At 41.8% G+C, this 26,716-nt stretch overlaps 1 protein-coding gene across 1 annotated transcript; it reads right to left on the reverse strand.

The window, feature by feature from the left end:
- Positions 1 to 16,324: 16,324 nt before the first annotated feature.
- Positions 16,325 to 17,518, reverse strand: LOC123411156. Its single transcript, XM_045104090.1, has 2 exons — positions 16,730 to 17,518; positions 16,325 to 16,632 (listed from the first exon to the last, which is right to left on the reverse strand). The coding sequence occupies exons 1-2, from the start codon at positions 17,453 to 17,455 to the stop codon at positions 16,573 to 16,575; spliced, it is 786 nt and encodes a 261-aa protein (XP_044960025.1). The 5' UTR covers positions 17,456 to 17,518; the 3' UTR covers positions 16,325 to 16,572.
- Positions 17,519 to 26,716: the final 9,198 nt, after the last annotated feature.

The following is a 26,716-nucleotide window of genomic DNA, read 5'->3' on the forward strand; positions in this document are numbered from 1 at the left end:
ATTTTCCTACCGAAGTGCTGCCGAAATTTTTCGTGAATTCTTACTTCTTTCTCATATCATTCCTCATCTCCTTGCAACCTTCAAGGAACGTTGGTTTCACTCGTTTGTCAAAGAAGCGACTAAGTTTTTACCTCTTGTTCTTTCTCATCCTCTCCCCCTTTCATTCTTGGATCTCGGGGCAAGATCCTCTTGTAGTGTAGGAGAGTTGTGGCAGCCCTATGCCGACGTTCCAGAAGATTCCCCTTTTCTTTCTGTTTTCGTCGTGTGTCTATTTTTCTTTTGTCGCATCATCATCGCATCATGCACATCATCCGCATTGCATCGGCATCTCCGTTGCCGCCAGTTTCAAAACTTGCATTCGTTGTTAGTTGCCGGTTCTCGTCGTTGTTCGTTCTAAGCCCGTTCACACACGCACGCGCCCGCGGCATCGTCGAAATCCTGTTTTTAAAAGTGTGCGTAAAACTTTCTCTGATCGGGGTGAAACTTGGCATGCGATCGTGATTAGTGATAGCTAGGCCGCCTGTCGAATTTCATCGCGATCGGAGTCCGTCTGGTACCCGAACGGTCGATCGTAGCGGCACCGTATTCGGTCTACCGTCGGACGTTTGTCGGTGTTTTAAAATCGCGTTGCTGCGCCGCCCGTTTTCCCTCTCGTCTCCGGTAAACCACTCTTCACAGCCATGTAACTGTTCCCGCGTGCGGAATCGTTCGAATCCAACCCCACGGTTGGATCCGGAACGCGATTCCGGTTAACCTAGCCCCCCTTTTGTCTATAAATAGACCCCCGTGCATTTTTGGACATCCAACCCACCTCTGCCTCGAAAACCGTGCCTCACCTAACCCTAATCCCACCTCTCTCTCTCCTCCCCTCAGCCTCCAACCGCCGCGGGCCCGCCCGGGCCCATCTGGAGCCCGCCCGGGACCGATCCGACCCGCCGTCGGCGCCCTGCATCCCCTCGCCGAGCAGCAGCAGTCCCGAGCCCCGACGCTCCCTCGCGCCGCCGCCGGAGGCCTTGCCCTACCAACCCCGCCGCCTTGCGCCTCCAGCCGCCGGCCACGGCCGCTGCCTCGCCGGTGCGCCACCCCGTTCTGCCCCGCACGCCAGATCCCGCGCAGCCGGCAGCTTCCAAGCCGCCAGAGCCGCCTCCGCTGCGTGCTCCGCCCTCCGCGCCTCGGGTTGATGCCCCGGCCCGGATCCGGGCAGATCCGCCCGTTCCCCGCCTCTTGCCGCCTTCCGCCCGCCGGATCGAGCCCTTCCTGATGCCGCCATCGTTGTCCTCTGCTCGGCCAAGAGCACGAGGAGGACGACGAGCAGTTCGCCCTTCGCCAGCGCCAGCAGCAACGCGTCGGCCAGGTGGGCCGCGCCAGCACGCCCGGCCTGGTCCGCCTCGCCCGGCCTGGTCCGCCTCGCCCGGCCTGCCCACTACTTTGGCCCGCTTCGATCCGCGGCCTAGCTCTGCTCCACCTCCTTCCCCCAGGCCGGCCCGAAGGTGAGAACCCCCCCCCCCCGAGCCACAATTCCACGCCCCAGGCAGATGATAACTATCCCGCGCCCGTGTGTTGTAGGCCACTGTTGTAGAATTCGGCCCAATAGGTTTTTTATATTTTAGATTTTCGAATTAGTTATACTTAGGAATATAGATATATTAGAATGCTCATTTAAAATGCCTAGATAGGTAGTTTAATTACGCTTCACCTCTTGCCATGTTTAACCACAATTAATATTGCCGTGTATCTAATCGGGATAGAACTAAATAAATAAACGTGGAGTTTCGTCAATATGCAACTCGTTGCATATTGAACTTCACTTAACGTGTAGTGTTTGTTTGTGTGAATTGTCATGCCGTGTCTTGCATGTGTTCAGCTGCTCATGCATCGTTGTGCATCGTGTGGTGAATATCATGTGTTGATTCTTGTTTTCGGTTTCCTCCGTCTCGATAGAGTTCCACAAACGTGTCGGATTGTGAGGACCCGTTCGACTACATCAGTTCGTCTGCTTCACGGAGGCATTCTTCTTCCAAGCGGTATCTCAGGCAAGATGACCATTCCCCAGATACCATTACTATCATTGCCATGCTAGTTTACCGTTTCTGTCGATTATGTCTCGTTGCCTACCACATGTTAAATATCAGCCTCTCAACAATGCCATGAAAACCTTCAACCTATTCAACCTAGCAAACCACTCATTGGCTATGTTACTGCTTGCTTAACCCTGTTGATAGCGTTGCTAGTTGCAGGTGCAGATGCTTCCATGTGAAAGCATGGGTTCCTTGTTATATCACCCTATTAAATGCTATTTAATTTAATGCTCCTATATACTTGGTAAAAGGTGGAAGGCTCGGCCTTTCTAGCCTGTTGTTTTGTTCCACCTTTGCCCCCTTAGTTTTGGCTACCGCTGTTATGTTCCATAATTGAGCGTCCTAACACGATCGGGGTTGTTATGGGGACCGTCTTGATAATTCGTTTTAGATTAAAGCTGGTCTGGCAAGGCCCAACTTTGGTACTACATTTGCCTAATCACCTAATAAAATTGCATAGGGACTTTCCACACCCCGAGGATAATTTAATCAACCCCCGGGCCAGTGCTCCTCATGAGTGTTGGTCCAAAAAGGACAGACTGCGGGGCCACCACGGGGCAACTCGAGGTTTGGCACCTGTAGGCTTTTCCATCCGTCGTGTCGTGAGAACGAGATACGCGGCTCCTATCGGGTTCGTCGACACGTCGGGCGGTCTTGCTGGATTAGTTTTACCTTTGATGAGATATCTTGTGGATCGGGATTCCGGTGATGCTTTGGGTGATCTCAGAGTTGGGTTTTTACACTAGGGAATCCGACTATATGTTAGCCGAACAAGAGTTTGAACTATATGTTACTAGTTTTGTTAACCGTTTCAAGCTAACTCTTGCTAAATTACATGATGGCATAATGGGAGACTGGCTAGTTTATTATGGGCTCAACCGGGACAACCTCGCACTGATTGGACGTTTCCTAAAGACACTATTCACCGGAGGGCTGGCAAATCGAGCGGCAGGTATTCAGGTTGGCGGCTATGTGTTGTCCACCACAAATAACCTGGCTTCGATGGGCAGTGGCTACTTCCCCATTGTTAATGCGATGCCATCTGCATCCATGAGCAACTTCCAGTTTATCGACCAAAACGGGAATGCCTTGCCAATGAATCAAATCTCTCTCGGGTTCATGACTAATTCGAATATCTACGGCGTTGGTCCCATTATGAATGGGCAATTTTTCTACGGTGGACCCTTGCAGTCGACCACTTGATGTGAGCTCAGATAGTTTTCTGTTTTATTATGCAACAATTCTGAACTAGTACGTAGTAGTTGTGCAATCTCTTTCTAATAATAAAGCAAATACGGTTTCTCGTAGTCCGTCATGAAAATTACACCTAAAGTTTGCATAAATTACCCAACATGCCACCGGTAAGTAATAGAAAACGTTTCGCAAATCCAAAAATCCTGGACTGGGCCAGCCCATGTAAAAACCTCATGTATTACGCTCTGCATGCTGGTAGAATATCCAGCACACCGTACGGGCCGGCCCATGCACAGGCGCCTGCTTTTAGTTTCGTTTATTTATTTATTTTCAGTTCCGTTTTATTTTTTATTTTACATAATTTAGAACTTCAAATAATCTTTAAATTTTTAAGAAACTGAAAATTATAAATCAACATATTTAAAAGATAAAATGTTTGTGACTTCAAAAGCTGCTCGGGGTTTTGTAAAAAATGCTCGCATATACAATAAAATGTTTGCAATTTTAGAAAAAAATTTATACAATAATAAAAGTCAATGATTTCAAATACAATTCCATGTATTAAAAATTATTAAAGACATTTAACAAAATGCTTTCTAAATATGTTAATGCATTTAAAAAATGTCCTAAAATTTTAAAAATAGCTAATGCCTGTTTTGATAGTTTCTTTTTTTATTCAAAATTTTCCATTCCATTTTATTTTATTTCTAATTTAAGTAATTTATAATTACAAAAACTTTTGCATACTAAAAAATAGGAATTTTGAATTAAAATGCTGACGAAAACATAAATGTTTGTGGATTCAAAAAAAGCGCCGGTTTTTTATATTTTTTTTGCAAATTCCAAAACAATGTCCATGAATTTAATAAATATATTACTGATTTACAAAAATGTTTGTTTATTCAGAAAAACTTCATGCGTTTTAAAAAATGTTTGTGAATTTAAAATAAATCCTCCAGTATAAAAAATTATGTTCGTCTTTTCTTGAATTGGTCGCTAATTCAAAAGAAAATATTTAAACCCATTCGAAATATAAAAATTATTGACGATTTTTAGTAAATGTTTGTAGATTGTAAAAAATGTTCTCGATTTTAAAATTGTTTCCATATTTGGAAAATTGTTCACGAAAGATCTAATGTATGTAGTTAAACATTAATGCTTCTGAGTCTTTGTGAAAATATACCTGTGTGAATTTTGAAGAATTAACTGTTGGATGGATTGAATTATTATTGTATGTTTTCTAAAAAAAATCTAGAAATTCAGAATAAATCTTTGAGTTACCAAGATTTTTTACTACCATGATATATATTTTTTGAAAATGTAAAGATTGTTTCGACTTGTGAATAAATTTAAAAGAAGAAACATTTTCTTGCATTTGTGCATAAAATTTTAAAATCAAACGATGATATGTGAACATAATGTGGTCATCATCATTGGAGATTATGTTTTTTTTCTTTCGTAGCAACGCATGGGTCATTTTGCTAGTAACTATCTATTGCATTACTACAGTTAAAATCCATTATAGACTTGTGAATTAATCATCTAGAGAATGGAAACATATGTTACATGTGGAGCTGAGATTTTTCGAAATGTAAATGGTTATGGGCTTCCAGGTACATTTTGAGGAGTTAACAATTTTAGCCCACCCGTGAATTGGGCACACCCATTGACCTCCCATTTCGATCACGAACGAACATGCGTGCTTGATTTCCAGTAAATGTCTCCTCCTATTTCTTCGCTTTCTTGCTTTTCCGCTCACCTTCATCCACCGAATGGAGATGGCAACAAAAAAATGGAGTACAATGGATTATCAATACACCTAAATATGTGATGAGAGATACTGTTGCTAAAAGATGATCTTGGCATATATCCCATGTGGCACTTCTACGTATTATTCATGATGTGATTCCATTGGATTCCTTATCCAATCAGGTCATTAGCTCGACCATTGGGCGCTTCAATGATAAAAATGGGTCCGGTGGATTATCTCTTGGGCACACTGCATACAAGTTAGGAAAGTATAATTTTGGCTTTATACTTGTAGGAGAGATGGTAGGTCAAACTCCAACTAAAGGGTTCTCATGAATGCGCATCGGATGATTAAGGCCCTGTTTGGAATTACCCAGATTATATAATCTGGTTTTTATAATCTATTATGTTTTCAAACAGGACAGTTTATGTTGTAGATTTTAAAAAACTAGATGACCAGATTATTAAAAACTCATAATCTACTCTACCCCAGCTAAAATCAGATTATGGATTACTAATGTCCTATTACCCTTGTAAACTTGAAGATAATTACCTACTGCCACCGCCACCGTCTTATTTTTATACAGGACAGACATGTCATTGTACAATGTAAAACCTGAATTACAGTTTATATAATCTGTCCTCCAAACATACCCAGCTGGATTATTTTTATAAATCAAATTATATAATCTATCTTCATAATCCAGATTATTATAATCTATTGTGGTTCCAAACAGGGCCTAAGTGGAGCAGGAGATTATAAAACACAAAACTCTGTTTCATATTTGAAAGGATTCCCCTTCGTTCCTAAGGCCCTGTGTGGAACCACTCAGATTATATAATCCTGTTTTTATAATCTGTTGTGTCTCCAAACATGACAGATTATATTGCAGTTTATAAAAACTAGATGATCAGATTATTAAAAATTCATAATCTACTCTATCCCAGCTAAAATCAGATTATGAATTACTAATGACCCATTATCCTTAGAAACTTGAGAGATAATTACCTACTGCCACCGCCACCGTCCTCCAAACATGCCCACTTAGATTATTACATTTGCAGCTAAAACACAGAGGACACACATGTCATTGTACAATATAAAACCTGGATTACAGTTTATATAATCTGACGTACAAACATGCCCACCTAGATTATTTTTATAAACCAGATTATATAATCTATCTTCATAATTCAGATTATTATAATCTATTATGGTTTCAAACAGGGCATAAATATAAGTCTTTTTCAAAGATTTCACTAGGAACTATATACGAAGCAAAATGAGTGAATTTACATTCTAAATTGTGTCTATATACGTCCGTATAGTTCTTAAGTAAAACCTCTAAAAAGACTTATATTTATGAACGAAGAAAGTAAAAGCAACTACATGACTTAGGAGTAATAAAAAGAATATATCTGGTTGAAATGGTAAAATTTATTTGTACTATAACCTGCTTATTGGGCCTGGTAGCAAGTTAGGAGAGAACTTTCATGTCTCGTAGGCGATATGGTAGGTCGATCTCCAACAACGAAGAGCCCTCCCTTTGCATGTGCATCTCCTTCGTCTCCAAATCAAGAACTACGAGCACACTACATTGATCTTTCTTGTTACCTGTAGCCAACAAAACTTTCTACCCACCCAAATTATTCCCGTGGCTCCTCCTCTTCCTTACTACATTGTGTACAATGTTGCTGCCCAACCGCCGGAGGCCCCAATTACAAAGGGAACAGAATTGTTGACCGGTGGATGCACAACCGGCAAGGTCCGCGACCACCAAGTGATGTAGAGACGATCTTGTGACATGTTTGTTGATGATACTTTGTAGTGTGAAGGAATATAATATTTCAAGTTTCATGTATCACTTGGATTAATCACGCGCACTCAGCCTGGATAATGCAGAGTTCTCCATGCCCGGTGATGGTGAGGGGATTGATGAAGATCAAAAGTGCGAGGAGGATAATCCCAAAGTGGATGACGTAAATAATCTCGTGGAGACACAATCAAGCATCAAGAATAACAAGGTCAATGAACTACGCTCCCCAAGACATTACTTTGTGCCTTGCATGGATGAATGACTCGCTTGATGCCTCGGTTGGTACAGATCAAACGAATGAGGAGTTTTGGAGTATGACTGAAGATTACTATTGTAAAATTGTGACCGTCCATTTCCACCGCACTCAAGGCTTAAGTCAACATTGCACCCCTGAGTAGGGTGCCAATAATGGAGAATGGCCTCTCATCCAAGACCTATACAAGCTAACGCAGCAGCAACAACAACAACAACAACAACAACAGTGGCAAACCATTCATGTTACACCGGGTCTACAAGGAAGTAGTTTGCAATGATAAATGAATTCACACGATCTTTGGAACCACTACAAAGAGGGCACAAATTATGATATCAGTTGAAGCCGATGACGAGGAAGATGAAAATCCTCACACAAGTTGTGGCGGTGCCAAGATTGCAAAAGAGAAGAAGAATCATGTATCATTTCCTTCTTTTGTTCCTTCCCGTGCCACCAAATCAAATAAAATGCTAAGCCATTGTAAATGTTTATCCTCTTGTTACTATAGACAGATGATCTGGAAATGAATCCCATATCTTTTTTAAAAACGGTTAACTCCCTATTTTTTCCGTTTGGAGGAGTAAAATTTTGTGTTCCTTCTCTAGGCGCTCGCATCTCGCCAGTCGATTACGAGACACGGGGTTTGCGAGCACAAGCTCACATGCTCCCCAAAAAAAATCTATTCTCCATTTTTTTTGTTTATGTAAGCATTTTGGGGCACCAATTTTGAATTTTTGCCAAGACTGCTATGAATGTCATTCCATTGCAAAATTTCACACGCATGTGAAACCCACATCAATGTTTGCTTTCAAAAGAATTCAGATGGTAGCAGAACAACAGATTAGTCTGATCGAACTGAATACTGAACTGAAAACATAAGTCTGCTACCAGCTAGAGATCATCATGGATGAAGTAAATTGATGGATAACAAGAACCCAGCTTGGATCAACAATGCAAGGGATTCCATCTATTGAGTATCTTGTCTACAGTAGAAAATAAGTTCCCAATTTTTCAAGACAATTTCTTTGGTGACAAAAGATGATTTTGAAAATACAAAATGTTTTTGTTTTGAAATTCTTGGACAGGGAAGTGAAACAAGTGTCCATTTTTGGTAAGTGCCCTTGGTCTTCATAAACAAAACAAGGGAATCACCAAACTGTACTAGTGTGTGTAGCTTAGTGCAGTGCCACATTCTACAAGGAACAGAAATGCTCAGTGTTAAACATTGTATATGATTAAGATACGGGTATTGTATATAAACCGTATTCTCTCCTTTAACTTATGTAATCTGTTAGGCTTAGAGATAAGATCCTTACTTGGAGATCAATCCTAAGTCTAACCACCTTGTATATCTCCTGGTGTTGGCGTTGCCCACCTATATATCAACACGGATGCGTCCCTGCTAGGCATACGCTTAACCAGCAGGTTCTCACCTTCCTGCTGGCATCCCTCTCCCGCGACGTCCTCATGCAAGTTAGCAACTGCGAAACCGCTGCCGAAGCATGGAAGGAGATCCTCCAGAGCTTCGCGTCGCAATCCAGAGCTCGGGTGATCCAGCTTCGCTCGCAGATCGCTAGCACCAGGAAAGGAGACCTCTCCGCCGCGGCCTACTTCACCAAGATGAAGGGCCTCGCCGACGAGCTTGCTGCCGCCGGCAAACCTCTCGACGAGGATGATGTCGTCTCACACATCCTCCAGGGACTGATGCATGAATCCGAGTACAACAGGTTCGTCTCTGCAATCTCCACGCGCACGGTTACTGATCAGCCGATCAACCTTGGGGAGTTATACTCCCTTCTTCTCGCGGCCGAAGGTCGGATCAACGCCCAGGCCTCTGTCCATGCTGCAAACCTGGCTGCCAAAGGTGGTGGCCGGGGCTCCTACGGCCGTTCTGGGAACGGCAATGGCGGTGGCAACAACTCCCGTGGCCACACCAACAATCCCACGGGTGCTCGCTTCTCCGACAACAACACTGGTGGTGGCTCCGGTGGTGGACGTGGTGACCGCGGTGGTGACCGTGGTGACCGCAACAACACCAACCGCGAGAACTGTCAAATATGCAAGGAGAGTGGGCATGGTGCGTGGCGCTGCAAGAAGCACTACGATCGCAACTACAACAACAATGTACGCAACCATGCTGGTGGTGGAGGTGGAAACAGATCAGTCAACACTGCCCACTCCTACGGTGTGGATACCAACTGGTACCTTGACACTGGTGCCACTGATCATGTCACTGGTGAACTAGAAAAGCTAGGTGTTCGTGATCGATACACTGGCACAGAACAAATCCACACTGCAAGTGGTCAAGGTATGGACATTGCTCATGTTGGTCATTCTGTTTTATCTACTCCCCATGGCTCCTTGCATCTAAATAATATCCTTCATGCACCCCAAGCTGATAAAAGTTTACTCTCTGCCTGGCAACTTATTCAAGATAATCATGCTTTCCTTGAGGTTTACCCTGAATTTTTTTTTAAGGATCGGGACACTCGGAGAACCATTCTTCAAAGCAAGAGTAAGGGTCGGCTGTTCCCAGTTTCTGGTCACCATGAGGCTCCCCAACGTCAAGTCCTTGGTATGGTAAAACCATCTACCTCAAGATGGCACAAGCGCCTAGCTCATCCAGCACTACCGGTGGTCCAGAAAATTCTTCGTGATTTTTGTCTTCTAATGTCCAATAAAAAGGATCACTTGCTCGTTTGTGATTCATGTCAAATGGCCAAGAGCCATCAACTTCCTTATTCTCGTTCCACTAGTGAGTCAAAAGCTCCTTTAGAGCTTATTTTTTCTGATGTGTGGGGGCCTGGACCCCTTTCTGTAGGCAAGCAAAAATACTATGTTAGCTTCATTGATGATTTCAGCAAGTTTAGTTGGATCTATTTGCTTCAGCATAAATCTGATGTGTTTGCTAAATTCCACCTCTTTCAGCAACATGTTGAACGTTTGTTTGATCGCAAAATCTTGTCCATGCAAACAGACTGGGGAGGAGAGTACAAAAAACTTAATGTGTTCTTTGAGCGCATTGGGATTACTCACCATGTCTCATGTCCCCATGCTCACCAGCAAAATGGGTCCGCTGAAAGGAAACATCGACACATTGTCGAAGTTGGCCTATCCCTTCTTGCACATGCATTTATGCCACTTAAATTCTGGGATGAGGCGTTCCTCACTGCAGTCTACCTTATTAACCATGTTCCCAGCAGGGTCATCAACAACCAAACTCCTCTTGAGCGTCTCTTCCACACCAAACCCAACTACACCTTTCTACGTATTTTTGGGTGTGATGTCTGGCCCAACCTGCGCCCCTTCAACAAACACAAGCTTGAGTTTAGCTCCAAACAGTGTGTATTCCTAGGATACAACACTATGCACAAAGGATATAAATGTCTTGATATTGCCTCTGGTCGGGTCTATATTTCACGAGATGTTGTGTTCGATGAACAAGTCTTTCCCTTTGCGACTCTCCATCCTAATGCCGGTGCCTAACTCCGCAAAGAACTCATTCTTCTTCCCACCCACCTTCTACCATCCTCACAATTTCTGCCTCGGGGAGTTGATACTACTGATGATCACATGACCATGTCTACTAATAATACCTTTGATGACCCTTCTGATAATAGTGTGCAGGAAAATAATGCAGATTCTGGTGCAACTCAACGTCATTTTATGGACTCCGATGGCTCCTCAGAAGATCCCGCCTCGGCGTCAGGACCGGATCCTCTGGCTGCCTCGGGATCGGACGCTGTGTCAGCCGCAGCACCCCCTGGCGCTGACACCCACGGCGAATCTCCCGCAGGCCCACTGGCGTGTTCCCCCGTGCCACCCGGCCGTTCGCATCGTGCGCGGCCAGATCCCGTGTCGGGTCTCGAGACGCGGGACGCGCGGGCCACCCCTGTGTCGGGCCTCGAGCCGCGCGACGCGCGCGCCACCCCTGCTTCGCCTTCTGGTGGCCGCGGTCGGAATCGGCTGTTCCCTGCGGCCCCACCCGACGGGGCGGTTTCCTCGCCAGGCGCGTCCGGCTCTCCAACGACCGCCTCGCATGCAGACGCGCCGCCCTCGGACGCTGCTGCTTCTGTCGCAGGTTCCCCTATCGGATCTGCCTCGGATCACGATCCCTCTGCCTCTGCTTCATCCACTCCAGAGTCTGCACCCGAAAATCGTCTCCAACAACACCTTCTTCGCCCTGCTGCTCCTCCACCTGTCCGAGCCCATACCCGTGCTCAAGGTGGCATTATTAAGCCGAAAGTTTTTACTGACGGTTGTATATGTTGGGGCTCGTTTTGCTCTACAGGTGAACCACAAAATCTTGTTGAAGCTCTAGGTGATCCTCGGTGGAAATTAGCCATGGATGAAGAATATTCAGCTCTTATCAACAATAAGACATGGCGCCTTGTTCCTCCTACCACAGGGAGAAACGTTATTGACTGTAAGTGGGTCTATAAAGTTAAAAGAAAATCTGATGGTACTATTGACAGGTATAAGGCACGTCTTGTTGCCAAAGGGTTTAAACAACGATATGGCTTGGATTATGAGGACACCTTTAGCCCTGTTGTTAAGGCTGCCACTATCAGATTGATCCTCTCAGTTGCAGTATCTCGCAACTGGTGCATGCGACAGCTAGATGTAAAGAATGTGTTCTTACACGGCGTTCTGGAAGAGGAAGTATTCATGCGACAACCTCCCGGGTATGAGAGCTCTCATTCACCTCGCTATGTATGCAAGCTGGATAAAGCACTATATGGCCTGAAACAAGCCCCTAGAGCTTGGTACTCTCGCTTATCTTTTAAGTTACAATCTCTAGGGTTTGTTCCATCCAAGGGGGATACATCACTCTTCTTTTATCACAAGCATGGGATAACTATTTTTATGCTCATTTATGTTTATGATATAGTGGTCACTAGCTCGTCCACTCAAGCAGTTGAGGCCCTCCTTAAGGACTTAAGCAAGGACTTTGCTCTCAAGGATCTAGGTGATCTTCATTTCTTTCTTGGCATAGAAGTCAAAAAGGTACCCACAGGGATTATGCTGTCACAAGGAAAGTATGTGCAAGAGATACTTCAGAGAATAGGTATGAAAGGATGCAAACCCTCCTCTACACCTCTATCTACATCTGAGAAATTATCTCTTCATGATGGGGAGATACTTGGAGCAGAAGACTCCACTAGATATAGAAGCATTGTAGGAGCATTACAATATTTAACCTTGACCAGGCCAGATATTTCTTACTCAGTGAATAAGGTATGTCAGTTTTTGCATGCTCCTACCAGTACACATTGGACAACAGTGAAAAGGATACTTAGATATCTACAAGGATCAAGGAGTCATGGACTCAAGATTAGCAGGTCAGATTCTATGCTTGTAAGTGCTTTCTCAGATGCAGATTGGGCAGGATGTCCAGATGACAGAAGATCCACTGGAGGCTTTGCAGTATTTTTAGGAGGCAATTTAGTATCATGGAGTGCTCGCAAACAGCCCACTGTGTACAGATCAAGCACAGAAGCAGAATACAAAGCTTTAGCCAATGCTACTCCTGAGGTCATTTGAGTTCACAACATGTTGACTGAGTTAGGGATAAGACATCCCAAAGCAACATCTCTCTGGTGTGATAACCTTGGTGCTACGTACTTGTCTGCTAATCCAATCTTTCATGCCAGGATGAAGCACATTGAGATTGACTATCATTTTGTTCGAGAACGTGTGGCAGACAAGCTGTTGAATATTCGGTTTATACCTACGGGCAATCAAGTTGCTGATGGCTTCACTAAACCACTCACTCTTCGGCAGTTGGAAGGATTTCGACGCAACCTCAACTTAGATAGTTGTGATTGAGGGGGAGTGTTAAACATTGTATATGGTTAAGATACGGGTATTGTATATAAACCGTATTCTCTCCTTTAACTTATGTAATCTGTTAGGCTTAGAGATAAGATCCTTACTTGGAGATCAATCCTAAGTCTAACCACCTTGTATATCTCCTGGTGCTGGCGTTGCCCACCTATATATCAACACGGATGCGTCCCTGCTAGGCATACGCTTAACCTAGCTATTTCTCACACTCAGCCGTTGTTGGATATCTCCAGATATCATCTTGTTTCTATAGATGATGTGAAAATGAATGCAACTATTTTTCGCTCCTCACATCAATCTTACAAGACTATGAGTATGTACCCCCTCCGTCCCAAAATAAGCATCTCAACTTTAGTACAACTTTGTACTAAAGTCAGTATAAAGTTGAGACGCTTATTTTATGACCGAGGAAGTATATTCCGGATCATAGAAGTAAAATGTTTTTCCTCCCACATTATTTTCAAAAGAATCAGTAGAGACATGAGGGCACCGCACATGATAACATGAGGCACGTGTTTACCAAACATGCTGGATGAACATGATTCACATACCGGGGATGCAAGCTAGGATCCGAAAAGAAAAATGGCATCACAGAACATGACTATTAAAACACATAGTAGCAGCACGTCCAAAATCCCAATTTTGTCATGCGATCCGATTCTATTGTCCACGAATAAGATGCAGCTGCGACACCACAATAGTACCATATCGACTGATCATCCCACAGATAAGATGCAGTTCAACACTACACTACTACATTGATTACCCCTAATTGATGAAGCCAAGATAAAGTGCCAGCGGCTATCCATAAATTAATTTAAAAAGTAGCAGTAGTATAGCAGCAGAGTAATTTGACTGAACCAACTAAACTGAAATCATAAGGTTGCATGAAGTAAACGACTGATAGGAGGAGCATGCTGAAAAATCACGATTCGCAAACTGGGGATGCACTTCACTAGTATCGATTGCTATCCTATGATCGGACAAAAAATGGCATCACAAAACATGATTAAAACACATAGTAGCACGTTCGAAATCCAAGTTTTGTCAAGTTCAATTTGATTCGATCGTCCAGCAATAGGATGCAGCTAATATAAGTGTAAATTTCTTACGCACGTGCACAGACCATAGGTGTACATGAGGAGAAGAATTACATGTAAAAACAATACGAGGAGAAGATTACAAGACATGCTGGAAAAGGGACAGCATAATGTGCCTGATGCATTCTCACAAACAACCAGCATATGTAGGACCGAGATTATCACGTTCACAACCATACCAGATATATAGAAAATGCGGATGAACATTTACGCCGTGCAGAACAATATTAACGAATGAACATTTAAAAATAAAATATTAGCGAACGCGGATGCACACAACATTAATCCAGATTACTATCCGATTATCAAGGAAAATGCCATCCAGAAAAATGATTGAACACAGCCCTGAAACCCCAATTTTCACATGCCTTGAAGCTGTAGCTCAATTGGGTTGTCCCAAAAATAAGATGCATATCAACATTACACCTATATAAGAAAGCTAATTAAGATAGCCATGGTTCTCCCGAATTTAAACACAGATATTTGCCTCAGTATTAGGGGTGTAAGCGGCGCAGACTGTCCCGCGTAGCCGCAAAGCCGCCCCGCTAAATACAATAAAAGTGGGCGCCGGCAACTAACCGCATAACTTACCTGTGATTTTTGCGGTTGTCCCACAAAACCCGCATGTGCCCGCCCGCATCATGTGGACATGCATGTGTCCTTTCCATATTACTCCAGTGATCGTAGCTTTACTCCTGAACGTTGTTCTTGCTGGAACAGCTCTATAAAATCCTGCTTGCGAGTTGCGTCTGGCTTGCGGCGTCGCGGCTACCCGCGTATCCCGCGTACAGGAAACCACCCATCCCATGTGGCGCCTCGCGTTCAGGATTGCGGGGCGCGGGACGGCCGCATCCCGTCCCACTTGCAACCTGACTCAGTATAAACTGGCCGAACTGAACTGATATCAAAAGGTTGCATGAACTATAGAGCATAGGTGAACAAAACGACTGTTCAAAATAATAAGTACGGACATTAGGACACCACACATAAATAAACAAGGCAGAATTCACCTCATCCTAAAATAACACAAGGCAGAAGGTCTGAATTAACCAGTCCCAGATAACCAGCATGTTACAAAGATGTTGGTGCCTAATCATCACAAACACCATGCATGCAGAAGAAAACACGATCCACAAACGGGGGATGCACGCCATTGAGGGATCTTGCTATCCTAGCTAGCTAGTAGTCTAAAACCGGAACAAGAAAGTGGCATCACAAAATATGATTAAAACACGTCCGAAATCACAATTTTCTCATGCAATTCGATTCAATCATCCACGAACAATATGCAGCTACGACATTGAACTAGTATATGACAGATGAAGCTAATTAACTAAGATAGCTCCTGCAGTTCTTTTGTCTTGTACTCTTGTTCAGCTTGATTGGATCGCCCATGAATAAGATGCAGCTAAGATAAGTGTGAATTTCGTGCGCGTGTACTCAGAGTAAGTGTACATGAGGAGAAGATTACATACAAAACAATATGAGGAGAAGATTACTATACATGCTGGAAAAGGGACAACATAATGTGCCTGATGCATCCTCTCCCAAAGAACCATCATATTATGACAATTCACAACCATACCAGATATATAACTCTCACGCCATGAAAAACAAGATTAACGAATGAACACTTCCAGAAAATGATTAAACACATAGTTGTAGCATGTCTAAAATCCTAATTTTCACATGCGCTCAAACTGCAACTCGATTCGGTTGTCCCACAGATAAGATGCATATCAACATTACCCCTAACGAAGCTAATAAAGATAGCCATGGTTCTCCCGAAATGAAACACAGATATTAGAAGAAGATTAAACTAGCCGAACTGAAGTGATATCAAAAGGTTACATGAACAAAGCCACTGATAGAGTGATTCACAACAATAAGTAGGGAAATCAGGACAGTACTGGACACCACACATAATAGCACAAGGCAGAATAGGCCGGGGGTTCAACACAAGGCAGAAGCAGAATTAACAGGGAAATAAAACAAATTGTGCCAAGATAACCAGCATGTAGAGAAAGATTACAAAGATGTTGGTGCCTAATCATCACAAAAACCATGCAGATGAAAACACGATCCACAAACGGGGGATGCACGCCGGCCATTAAGAGATCTTGCTATCCTAATCCTAGCTAGGAGTCTAATTAAGACCGGCACAAGAAAGTGGCATCACAAAACATGATTAAAACAAGTCCGAAAACACAATTTTGTCATGTAATTCGATTCGATCATCCATGAACAAGATGCAGCTACGGCAATGAACTGGTACGACAGATGAAGTTAATTAATAACTATAGTTCCTGCAATTCGATTCGATCGCCCCACAGATAAGATGCAGTTCAACATTACACTACAACATTTATTTACCCATAAGCCATAACAGATGAAGCTAATATAGATGAATTAGTTAAACACAGATCATAGTGCTAGCATAGCAACAAAGTAATCTGTCCAAACATCTGAAAGATGCATGATAGATGAAGCAAGTAAAAAATGAGTGATAGGAGGAGCATGGCTTGAACCGCCCTTCAGTCCCATGTCGCCGGTGAAGATGATGGGTCAGGTGAAGAAGTAGTGGGCTGGCTAATCTGCAGTGAGATGAACAAGATGTATAATCGGAGAGTCAGATTGATGCTGGGTTAGGATAAGAAGAAGGAACGTCAGAGAAAGGCTTGGACTCTGAACCTCAACTCCGAGGTAGGCGGCACGGTCGGTCAAGTCGGCGAGGCGGGCGAGCTCCTTGGGGTCGAGGAAGCGGGAGAGCACGGCGACGGCGAGGTCGATGTGCTTGATGGCGAGGGTCGTGATCCGGTTTGCGCGGCACAGGTAGTCGAGCGCCTTGTCCACGTCTTGGCCGCTGGCTACGTGACGGGGCTTGGTGGCGGTGGCGTCCGGGTCGTCGGAGAGATCGGCCTTGGCCAGGTCGCGGGGCTTGCCGGGGACGGGGGCGTGGCCGCCGACGAGGCACTCGACGCAGCGCGGGAGGTGGTGCTCCTCGAGCATCTTGACGGCGAGGACGGCGGACTCGACGCGGGCGATGGCCTGGGGCTGGGTGGTGGGGCGGGCAGGGAGCTTCTGCGCGAGGAGCGCGTCGTAGAGCCGCTCGTCGGGCAGGAGGGCGAAGGCCATGTTGACGGCGGAGACGGCGCGGTTCTTGACGGCGGTGTCGAGGCAGACCCAGAGCATCCTGGCGCCGGGATCCAGGCCGAGGTAGTAGACCTTGAATACGTCCGAGGCGATCTGCCCGAGCTCGGCCTCGGCGTCGGCGTCGGTGTCTGCCTGGTGCTGGTGGCGGTGCAGGCGGCGGTGGAGCTCGAGGAGGCGGTCGCGCTGCGTGCGCACGTTCTTGGCAGCCATCATGGCCTGCATCAGGACCAACTCCAGGTTCTTCTTGCTCAGCTCCCGCGCCATGGCCGCCGCGCTCCGCCTCTCTCTCTCTCTCTCTCTGTGGAGTCTTCTTGGGGAGGAGAGAAAGGTTGGAGGAGGCTGCAGGGTGGGCCCACCTGCCAGAACCGACCAGGGGTAGCGTGCTCCTTCCGCTACCACAACAAGACAAACCCTTCTCGTTCTAGTCGTACTGTCGTAGTAGTTTAAATTTTCGAAATCTCAAAATGCTAGTTCCTCTTTGTTCTTGCGTCAAGAAAATGCTAGTCCCTGGATACAATGAACATTAAAAGACATGTGGTCCCAAGCATCCGCTTTCGAAAATGCGACCAAACTTCCTCCTAAAACCGGCTTTTTACACTTGAGTTGTCCTACACTCCTCAAATTCATTTGATATCTTGATGGATATAGACAGGTTTGAATGTGTCCGTCATGTTAAATCAGGTAACAAGCCTCATCCCAAATCCCTCCTCGACGGCAGGTTTCTAGTCAACATAGACGATGTCGTCTCGCATGCTAACTTGGATAAGTACCCTACCGCCAACGGCCTCGGTGATAAATTGTGTTACCCTACCGCCTGTTACCCTACCGCCATCAACAATCACGGTAGGATAGTAAAGAGGTAAAGGCCACGCCGGGAGGGGGGGAGGGGGCTCTCTCCTCCTCCCTAATCAACCCCTTGGATCTCCTTCGTTTCTCCACGGTTTTGGTGAATCTTGGGGGCTAAATCAAAGAGTAAGGTAAGCTTATTCCATCCCTCCAATTAATTTTCTGTCAAATCCTTTTTATTTACTAGTTGGCACTAGGTGAGCCATAGTTCATTAAATTGTATGAAAATTTGTGATGTTTGGATTGGAGATGAAGTAGAGGTAGTAATGGAGGTGTGTGCATGATGTTGGATGTATATATGAGTAGATGTTATTGACATGTTGGATTTGTTAATTATTTTAGTTTGTCGGGTGAACAAATTGTATGGATATGTTGGATTTTGTCATTTTTCAATGTGTATTGCAATTAGATTAACGCGTATGTATCTATGAATGGGTACAGATAGATTCGTATATGCATTAGATAAATGCATATGTATGGATTATATGGAAATTAGATGAATTCATGTGAATGGATGTATGTGTATTAATAATTGCAGTGGTAATTTCTTCAATTTGGAAGTAGATTATATGATCAAGTTGGAGTAGATATTTTTTTCAATTTGTTAGGATGATAAACTGTATGGATATGTTGGATTTTGTCATTTTTCAATGTGTATTGCAATTAGATTAACCCGTATGTATCTATGAATGGGTACAGATAGATTCGTATATGCATTAGATAAATGCATATGTATGGATTATATGGAAATTAGATGAATTCATGTGAATGGATGTATGTGTATTAATAATTGCAGTGGTAATTTCTTCAATTTGGAAGTAGATTATATGATCAAGTTGGAGTAGATATTTTTTTCAATTTGTTAGGATGATAAACTGTATGGATATGTTGGATTTTGTCATTTTTCAATGTGTATTGCAATTAGATTAACCCGTATGTATCTATGAATGGGTACAGATAGATTCGTATATGCATTAGATAAATGCATATGTATGGATTATATGGAAATTAGATGAATTCATGTGAATGGATGTATGTGTATTAATAATTGCAGTGGTAATTTCTTCAATTTGGAAGTAGATTATATGATCAAGTTGGAGTAGATATTTTTTTCAATTTGTTAGGATGATAAACTGTATGGATATGTTGGATTTTGTCATTTTTCAATGTGTATTGCAATTAGATTAACCCGTATGTATCTATGAATGGGTACAGATAGATTCGTATATGCATTAGATAAATGCATATGTATGGATTATATGGAAATTAGATGAATTCATGTGAATGGATGTATGTGTATTAATAATTGCAGTGGTAATTTCTTCAATTTGGAAGTAGATTATATGATCAAGTTGGAGTAGATATTTTTTTCAATTTGTTAGGATGATAAACTGTATGGATATGTTGGATTTTGTCATTTTTCAATGTGTATTGCAATTAGATTAACCCGTATGTATCTATGAATGGGTACAGATAAATTCGTATATGCATTAGATAAATGCATATGTATGGATTATATGGAAATTAGATGAATTCATGTGAATGGATGTATGTGTATTAATAATTGCAGTGGTAATTTCTTCAATTTGGAAGTAGATTATATGATCAAGTTGGAGTAGATATTTTTTTCAATTTGTTAGGATGATAAACTGTATGGATATGTTGGATTTTGTCATTTTTCAATGTGTATTGCAATTAGATTAACGCGTATGTATCTATGAATGGGTACAGATAGATTCGTATATGCATTAGATAAATGCATATGTATGGATTATATGGAAATTAGATGAATTCATGTGAATGGATGTATGTGTATTAATAATTGCAGTGGTAATTTCTTCAATTTGGAAGTAGATTATATGATCAAGTTGGAGTAGATATTTTTTTTCAATTTGTTAGGATGATAAACTGTATGGATATGTTGGATTTTGTCATTTTTCAATGTGTATTGCAATTAGATTAACCCGTATGTATCTATGAATGGGTACAGATAGATTCGTATATGCATTAGATAAATGCATATGTATGGATTATATGGAAATTAGATGAATTCATGTGAATGGATGTATGTGTATTAATAATTGCAGTGGTAATTTCTTCAATTTGGAAGTAGATTATATGATCAAGTTGGAGTAGATATTTTTTTCAATTTGTTAGGATGATAAACTGTATGGATATGTTGGATTTTGTCATTTTTCAATGTGTATTGCAATTAGATTAACCCGTATGTATCTATGAATGGGTACAGATAGATTCGTATATGCATTAGATAAATGCATATGTATGGATTATATGGAAATTAGATGAATTCATGTGAATGGATGTATGTGTATTAATAATTGCAGTGGTAATTTCTTCAATTTGGAAGTAGATTATATGATCAAGTTGGAGTAGATATTTTTTTCAATTTGTTAGGATGATAAACTGTATGGATATGTTGGATTTTGTCATTTTTCAATGTGTATTGCAATTAGATTAACCCGTATGTATCTATGAATGGGTACAGATAGATTCGTATATGCATTAGATAAATGCATATGTATGGATTATATGGAAATTAGATGAATTCATGTGAATGGATGTATGTGTATTAATAATTGCAGTGGTAATTTCTTCAATTTGGAAGTAGATTATATGATCAAGTTGGAGTAGATATTTTTTTCAATTTGTTAGGATGATAAACTGTATGGATATGTTGGATTTTGTCATTTTTCAATGTGTATTGCAATTAGATTAACCCGTATGTATCTATGAATGGGTACAGATAGATTCGTATATGCATTAGATAAATGCATATGTATGGATTATATGGAAATTAGATGAATTCATGTGAATGGATGTATGTGTATTAATAATTGCAGTGGTAATTTCTTCAATTTGGAAGTAGATTATATGATCAAGTTGGAGTAGATATTTTTTTCAATTTGTTAGGATGATAAACTGTATGGATATGTTGGATTTTGTCATTTTTCAATGTGTATTGCAATTAGATTAACCCGTATGTATCTATGAATGGGTACAGATAGATTCGTATATGCATTAGATAAATGCATATGTATGGATTATATGGAAATTAGATGAATTCATGTGAATGGATGTATGTGTATTAATAATTGCAGTGGTAATTTCTTCAATTTGGAAGTAGATTATATGATCAAGTTGGAGTAGATATTTTTTTCAATTTGTTAGGATGATAAACTGTATGGATATGTTGGATTTTGTCATTTTTCAATGTGTATTGCAATTAGATTAACCCGTATGTATCTATGAATGGGTACAGATAGATTCGTATATGCATTAGATAAATGCATATGTATGGATTATATGGAAATTAGATGAATTCATGTGAATGGATGTATGTGTATTAATAATTGCAGTGGTAATTTCTTCAATTTGGAAGTAGATTATATGATCAAGTTGGAGTAGATATTTTTTTTCAATTTGTTAGGATGATAAACTGTATGGATATGTTGGATTTTGTCATTTTTCAATGTGTATTGCAATTAGATTAACCCGTATGTATCTATGAATGGGTACAGATAGATTCGTATATGCATTAGATAAATGCATATGTATGGATTATATGGAAATTAGATGAATTCATGTGAATGGATGTATGTGTATTAATAATTGCAGTGGTAATTTCTTCAATTTGGAAGTAGATTATATGATCAAGTTGGAGTAGATATTTTTTTCAATTTGTTAGGATGATAAACTGTATGGATATGTTGGATTTTGTCATTTTTCAATGTGTATTGCAATTAGATTAACCCGTATGTATCTATGAATGGGTACAGATAGATTCGTATATGCATTAGATAAATGCATATGTATGGATTATATGGAAATTAGATGAATTCATGTGAATGGATGTATGTGTATTAATAATTGCAGTGGTAATTTCTTCAATTTGGAAGTAGATTATATGATCAAGTTGGAGTAGATATTTTTTTCAATTTGTTAGGATGATAAACTGTATGGATATGTTGGATTTTGTCATTTTTCAATGTGTATTGCAATTAGATTAACCCGTATGTATCTATGAATGGGTACAGATAGATTCGTATATGCATTAGATAAATGCATATGTATGGATTATATGGAAATTAGATGAATTCATGTGAATGGATGTATGTGTATTAATAATTGCAGTGGTAATTTCTTCAATTTGGAAGTAGATTATATGATCAAGTTGGAGTAGATATTTTTTTCAATTTGTTAGGATGATAAACTGTATGGATATGTTGGATTTTGTCATTTTTCAATGTGTATTGCAATTAGATTAACCCGTATGTATCTATGAATGGGTACAGATAGATTCGTATATGCATTAGATAAATGCATATGTATGGATTATATGGAAATTAGATGAATTCATGTGAATGGATGTATGTGTATTAATAATTGCAGTGGTAATTTCTTCAATTTGGAAGTATATTATATGATCAAGTTGGAGTAGATATTTTTTTCAATTTGTTAGGATGATAAACTGTATGGATATGTTGGATTTTGTCATTTTTCAATGTGTATTGCAATTAGATTAACCCGTATGTATCTATGAATGGGTACAGATAGATTCGTATATGCATTAGATAAATGCATATGTATGGATTATATGGAAATTAGATGAATTCATGTGAATGGATGTATGTGTATTAATAATTGCAGTGGTAATTTCTTCAATTTGGAAGTAGATTATATGATCAAGTTGGAGTAGATATTTTTTTTCAATTTGTTAGGATGATAAACTGTATGGATATGTTGGATTTTGTCATTTTTCAATGTGTATTGCAATTAGATTAACCCGTATGTATCTATGAATGGGTACAGATAGATTCGTATATGCATTAGATAAATGCATATGTATGGATTATATGGAAATTAGATGAATTCATGTGAATGGATGTATGTGTATTAATAATTGCAGTGGTAATTTCTTCAATTTGGAAGTAGATTATATGATCAAGTTGGAGTAGATATTTTTTTCAATTTGTTAGGATGATAAACTGTATGGATATGTTGGATTTTGTCATTTTTCAATGTGTATTGCAATTAGATTAACCCGTATGTATCTATGAATGGGTACAGATAGATTCGTATATGCATTAGATAAATGCATATGTATGGATTATATGGAAATTAGATGAATTCATGTGAATGGATGTATGTGTATTAATAATTGCAGTGGTAATTTCTTCAATTTGGAAGTAGATTATATGATCAAGTTGGAGTAGATATTTTTTTCAATTTGTAGGATGATAAACTGTATGGATATGTTGGATTTTGTCATTTTTCAATGTGTATTGCAATTAGATTAACCCGTATGTATCTATGAATGGGTACAGATAGATTCGTATATGCATTAGATAAATGCATATGTATGGATTATATGGAAATTAGATGAATTCATGTGAATGGATGTATGTGTATTAATAATTGCAGTGGTAATTTCTTCAATTTGGAAGTAGATTATATGATCAAGTTGGAGTAGATATTTTTTTCAATTTGTTAGGATGATAAACTGTATGGATATGTTGGCCTTTTTTATCATGTGTATGGATGATTTTGGATATATAATCGCGATGTGTTGTGAATTGCTATATAGGTTGTAAATTTGTTTTCCTATGTATCCAATGTGTAAGATTGCAATACATATGTTGTCAAATAATTTATTCCAAATGTCAACTTTTTAGAATGTCCAATGATGACGACAACGACCCTTGGTACAACATGCTTCGCCTTGCCTTCGATAAGGGGCATCACACACGTGCTATCAAGAATGGACTGGTAATAAGCAATGGACATCAACAGCAACAGCCTAAGCATATGACATCTTCATTAGAGCAACCATGCATCACTTGTCGGTAGCAGCCATGACTTAACACCTCTGAATGAGATGTCGTGTCCACCGACGACGCATCCGCCAATGGCAGGCATTGCCCGACGTCTCTGAAAGAGACGCGTGTGTGACCTGCCTAACCGCATCAAACCTAGTTTGTTGATGGAGGGGAGTCCCATGCCGCTGCTAGCATTAAAAAGGCCGTCACCACCTCGTAATTCAGTCATTGAGTCGCCCACGCGATCAGGGAGTGAGCCGCCGCCGCAAAAGAAGGGCCGCCGCCTCGATTCTGGGCGCTCTAGCGACGTTCCTCTTCAGAACATATATAAGGGCATCTTTGATTCGTAGGATTCTAAAAAAAATGTGGGAATATAAAAACATAGGCTTGGAATGCCATGCTCATCTCAATCCTATAGGATATTTGTTTGTTTGATTGTATCATAGGAAAAAAGGAATATTTCAAAGAGGTTTAAGAAGATGCTAGAAATCTATGGAAGAGTTGAAAAAATCATTAGGGGGAAATCCTATGGGATTCAATCCTATGAATCAAACAACCAACATAGGAAAAAATTCCTCTGAATTCTAATAATCTTTTGAAATTCCTACGAGCATCATTTGAACCAAAGGATCCCTAAGTGTAATTTGTCTGCATATCAATACTACCACTACATGGATTGATAATTAACGGGTTTCAATATTCACCAGACGTGCGTCATATTAAACATCCGCACACACACACACCATGTATGGTATACTCAGGCGGCAGCCCACACGATCATGTGTGGGCGAACATTCAAATCGTCCAGACGTGTGGGCGCAGCTACTTTGTGCCACATGCCCAATAATTAATACTCATCTTCACCCACGCGTGTGGCATGAAGCAAAATCTACCCACACATCGTCACACAGTGTTACCCGGAGGATGGCAACTTCAGTTACCCGGGGAATGACAACTTTAGTTATCCAGGGGATGGAAACTTTAGTTATCCGGGATGACAACTTTAGTTGTAAAGCATGACAACTTATTTGTTTGGGTTAACTATAGTTGTCAAGTCTAATTAACGGTAGTTGTTGCGTGTAATCAAACCACGGTTTCCATACGTGGTTAACTACTTGCAACATGTGGTCAAACAATAGTTATCATGTGTGATTAACTAGTTGTCACATGTGGTCCAACCATAATTTTTATATATGGTTAATATTAGTTGTCATGTGGGATTACCTAGTTGTCACATACTTGGAACTGTAGTTGTCCTCTAGCACTGTCCGAGTGTTGTGTGGACGAAGAGGAGTTCATCCCCACGCGTGCCGACTAGATGGTGATTGTGTGGACGAGAACTGGTTCGCCCACACCTTGCAGCTGGCAACCTCGCGCTGCGGGTTGTATGTGTTGGGGAACGTCGCATGGGAAACAAAATTTTTCCTACGCGCACGAAGACCTATCATGGTGATGTCCATCTACGAGAGGGGATTTCCGATCTACGTACCCTTGTAGATCGCACAGCAGAAGCGTTAAGAAACGCGGTTGATGTAGTGGAACGTCCTCACGTCCCTCGATCCGCCCCGCAAACCGTCCCACGAACCGTCCCACGATCTAGTGCCGAACGGACGGCACCTCCGCGTTCAGCACACGTACAGCTCGACGATGATCTCGGCCTTCTTGATCCAGCAAGAGAGACGGAGAGGTAGATGAGTTCTCCGGCAGCGTGACGGCGCTCCGGAGGTTGGTGGTGATGTAATCTCAGCAGGGCTCCGCCCGAGCTCTGCAGAAACGCGATCTAGAGGTAAAACCGTGGAGATATGTGGTCGGGCTGCCGTGGCAAAGTTGTCTCTAATCAGCCCTAAAACCTCCGTATATATAGGTGGGAGGGGGGGCTTTCCTTGAGGCTCAAGGAGCCCCAAGGGGGTCGGCCGAGCCAAGGGGGGAAGTCCTCCCCTTCCAAACCGAATCCAACTAGGTTTGGAAGGTGGAGTCCTTCTCTCCTTTCCCACCTCCTCCTTTTTTTCCTTTTCTCTTTGATTTTCTTCCTATGGCGCATAGGGCCTTCTTGGGCTGTCCCACCAGCCCACCAAGGGCTGGTGCGCCACCCCCAAGGCCTATGGGCTTCCCCGGGGTGGGTTGCCCCCCCCGGTGAACACCCGGAGCCCATTCGTCATTCCCGGTACATTCCCGGTAACTCCGAAAACCTTCCGGTGATCAAATGAGGTCATCCTATATATCAATCTTCGTTTCCGGACCATTCCGGAAACCCTCGTGACGTCCGTGATCTCATCCGGGACTCCGAACAACATTCGGTAACCAACCATATAACTCAAATACGCATAAAACAACGTCGAACCTTAAGTGTGCACACCCTGCGGGTTCGAGAACTATGTAGACATGACCCGAGTGACTCCTCGGTCAATATCCAATAGCAGGACCTGGATGCCCATATTGGATCCTACATATTCTACGAAGATCTTATCGTTTGAACCTCAGTGCCAAGGATTCATATAATCCCGTATGTCATTCCCTTTGTCCTTCGGTATGTTACTTGCCCGATATTCGATCGTCAGTATCCGCATACCTATTTCAATCTCGTTTACCGGCAAGTCTCTTTACTCGTTCCGTAATACAAGATCCCGCAACTTACACTAAGTCACATTGCTTGCAAGGCTTGTGTGTGATGTTGTATTACCGAGTGGGCCCCGAGATACCTCTCCGTCACACGGAGTGACAAATCCCAGTCTCGATCCATACTAACTCAACGAACACCTTCGAAGATACCTGTAGAGCATCTTTATAGTCACCCAGTTACGTTGCGACGTTTGATACACACAAAGCATTCCTCCGGTGTCAG

Source organism: Hordeum vulgare, chromosome 7H, assembly GCF_904849725.1.
Source record: "Hordeum vulgare subsp. vulgare chromosome 7H, MorexV3_pseudomolecules_assembly, whole genome shotgun sequence".
NCBI classification, from domain to species: domain Eukaryota; kingdom Viridiplantae; phylum Streptophyta; class Magnoliopsida; order Poales; family Poaceae; genus Hordeum; species Hordeum vulgare.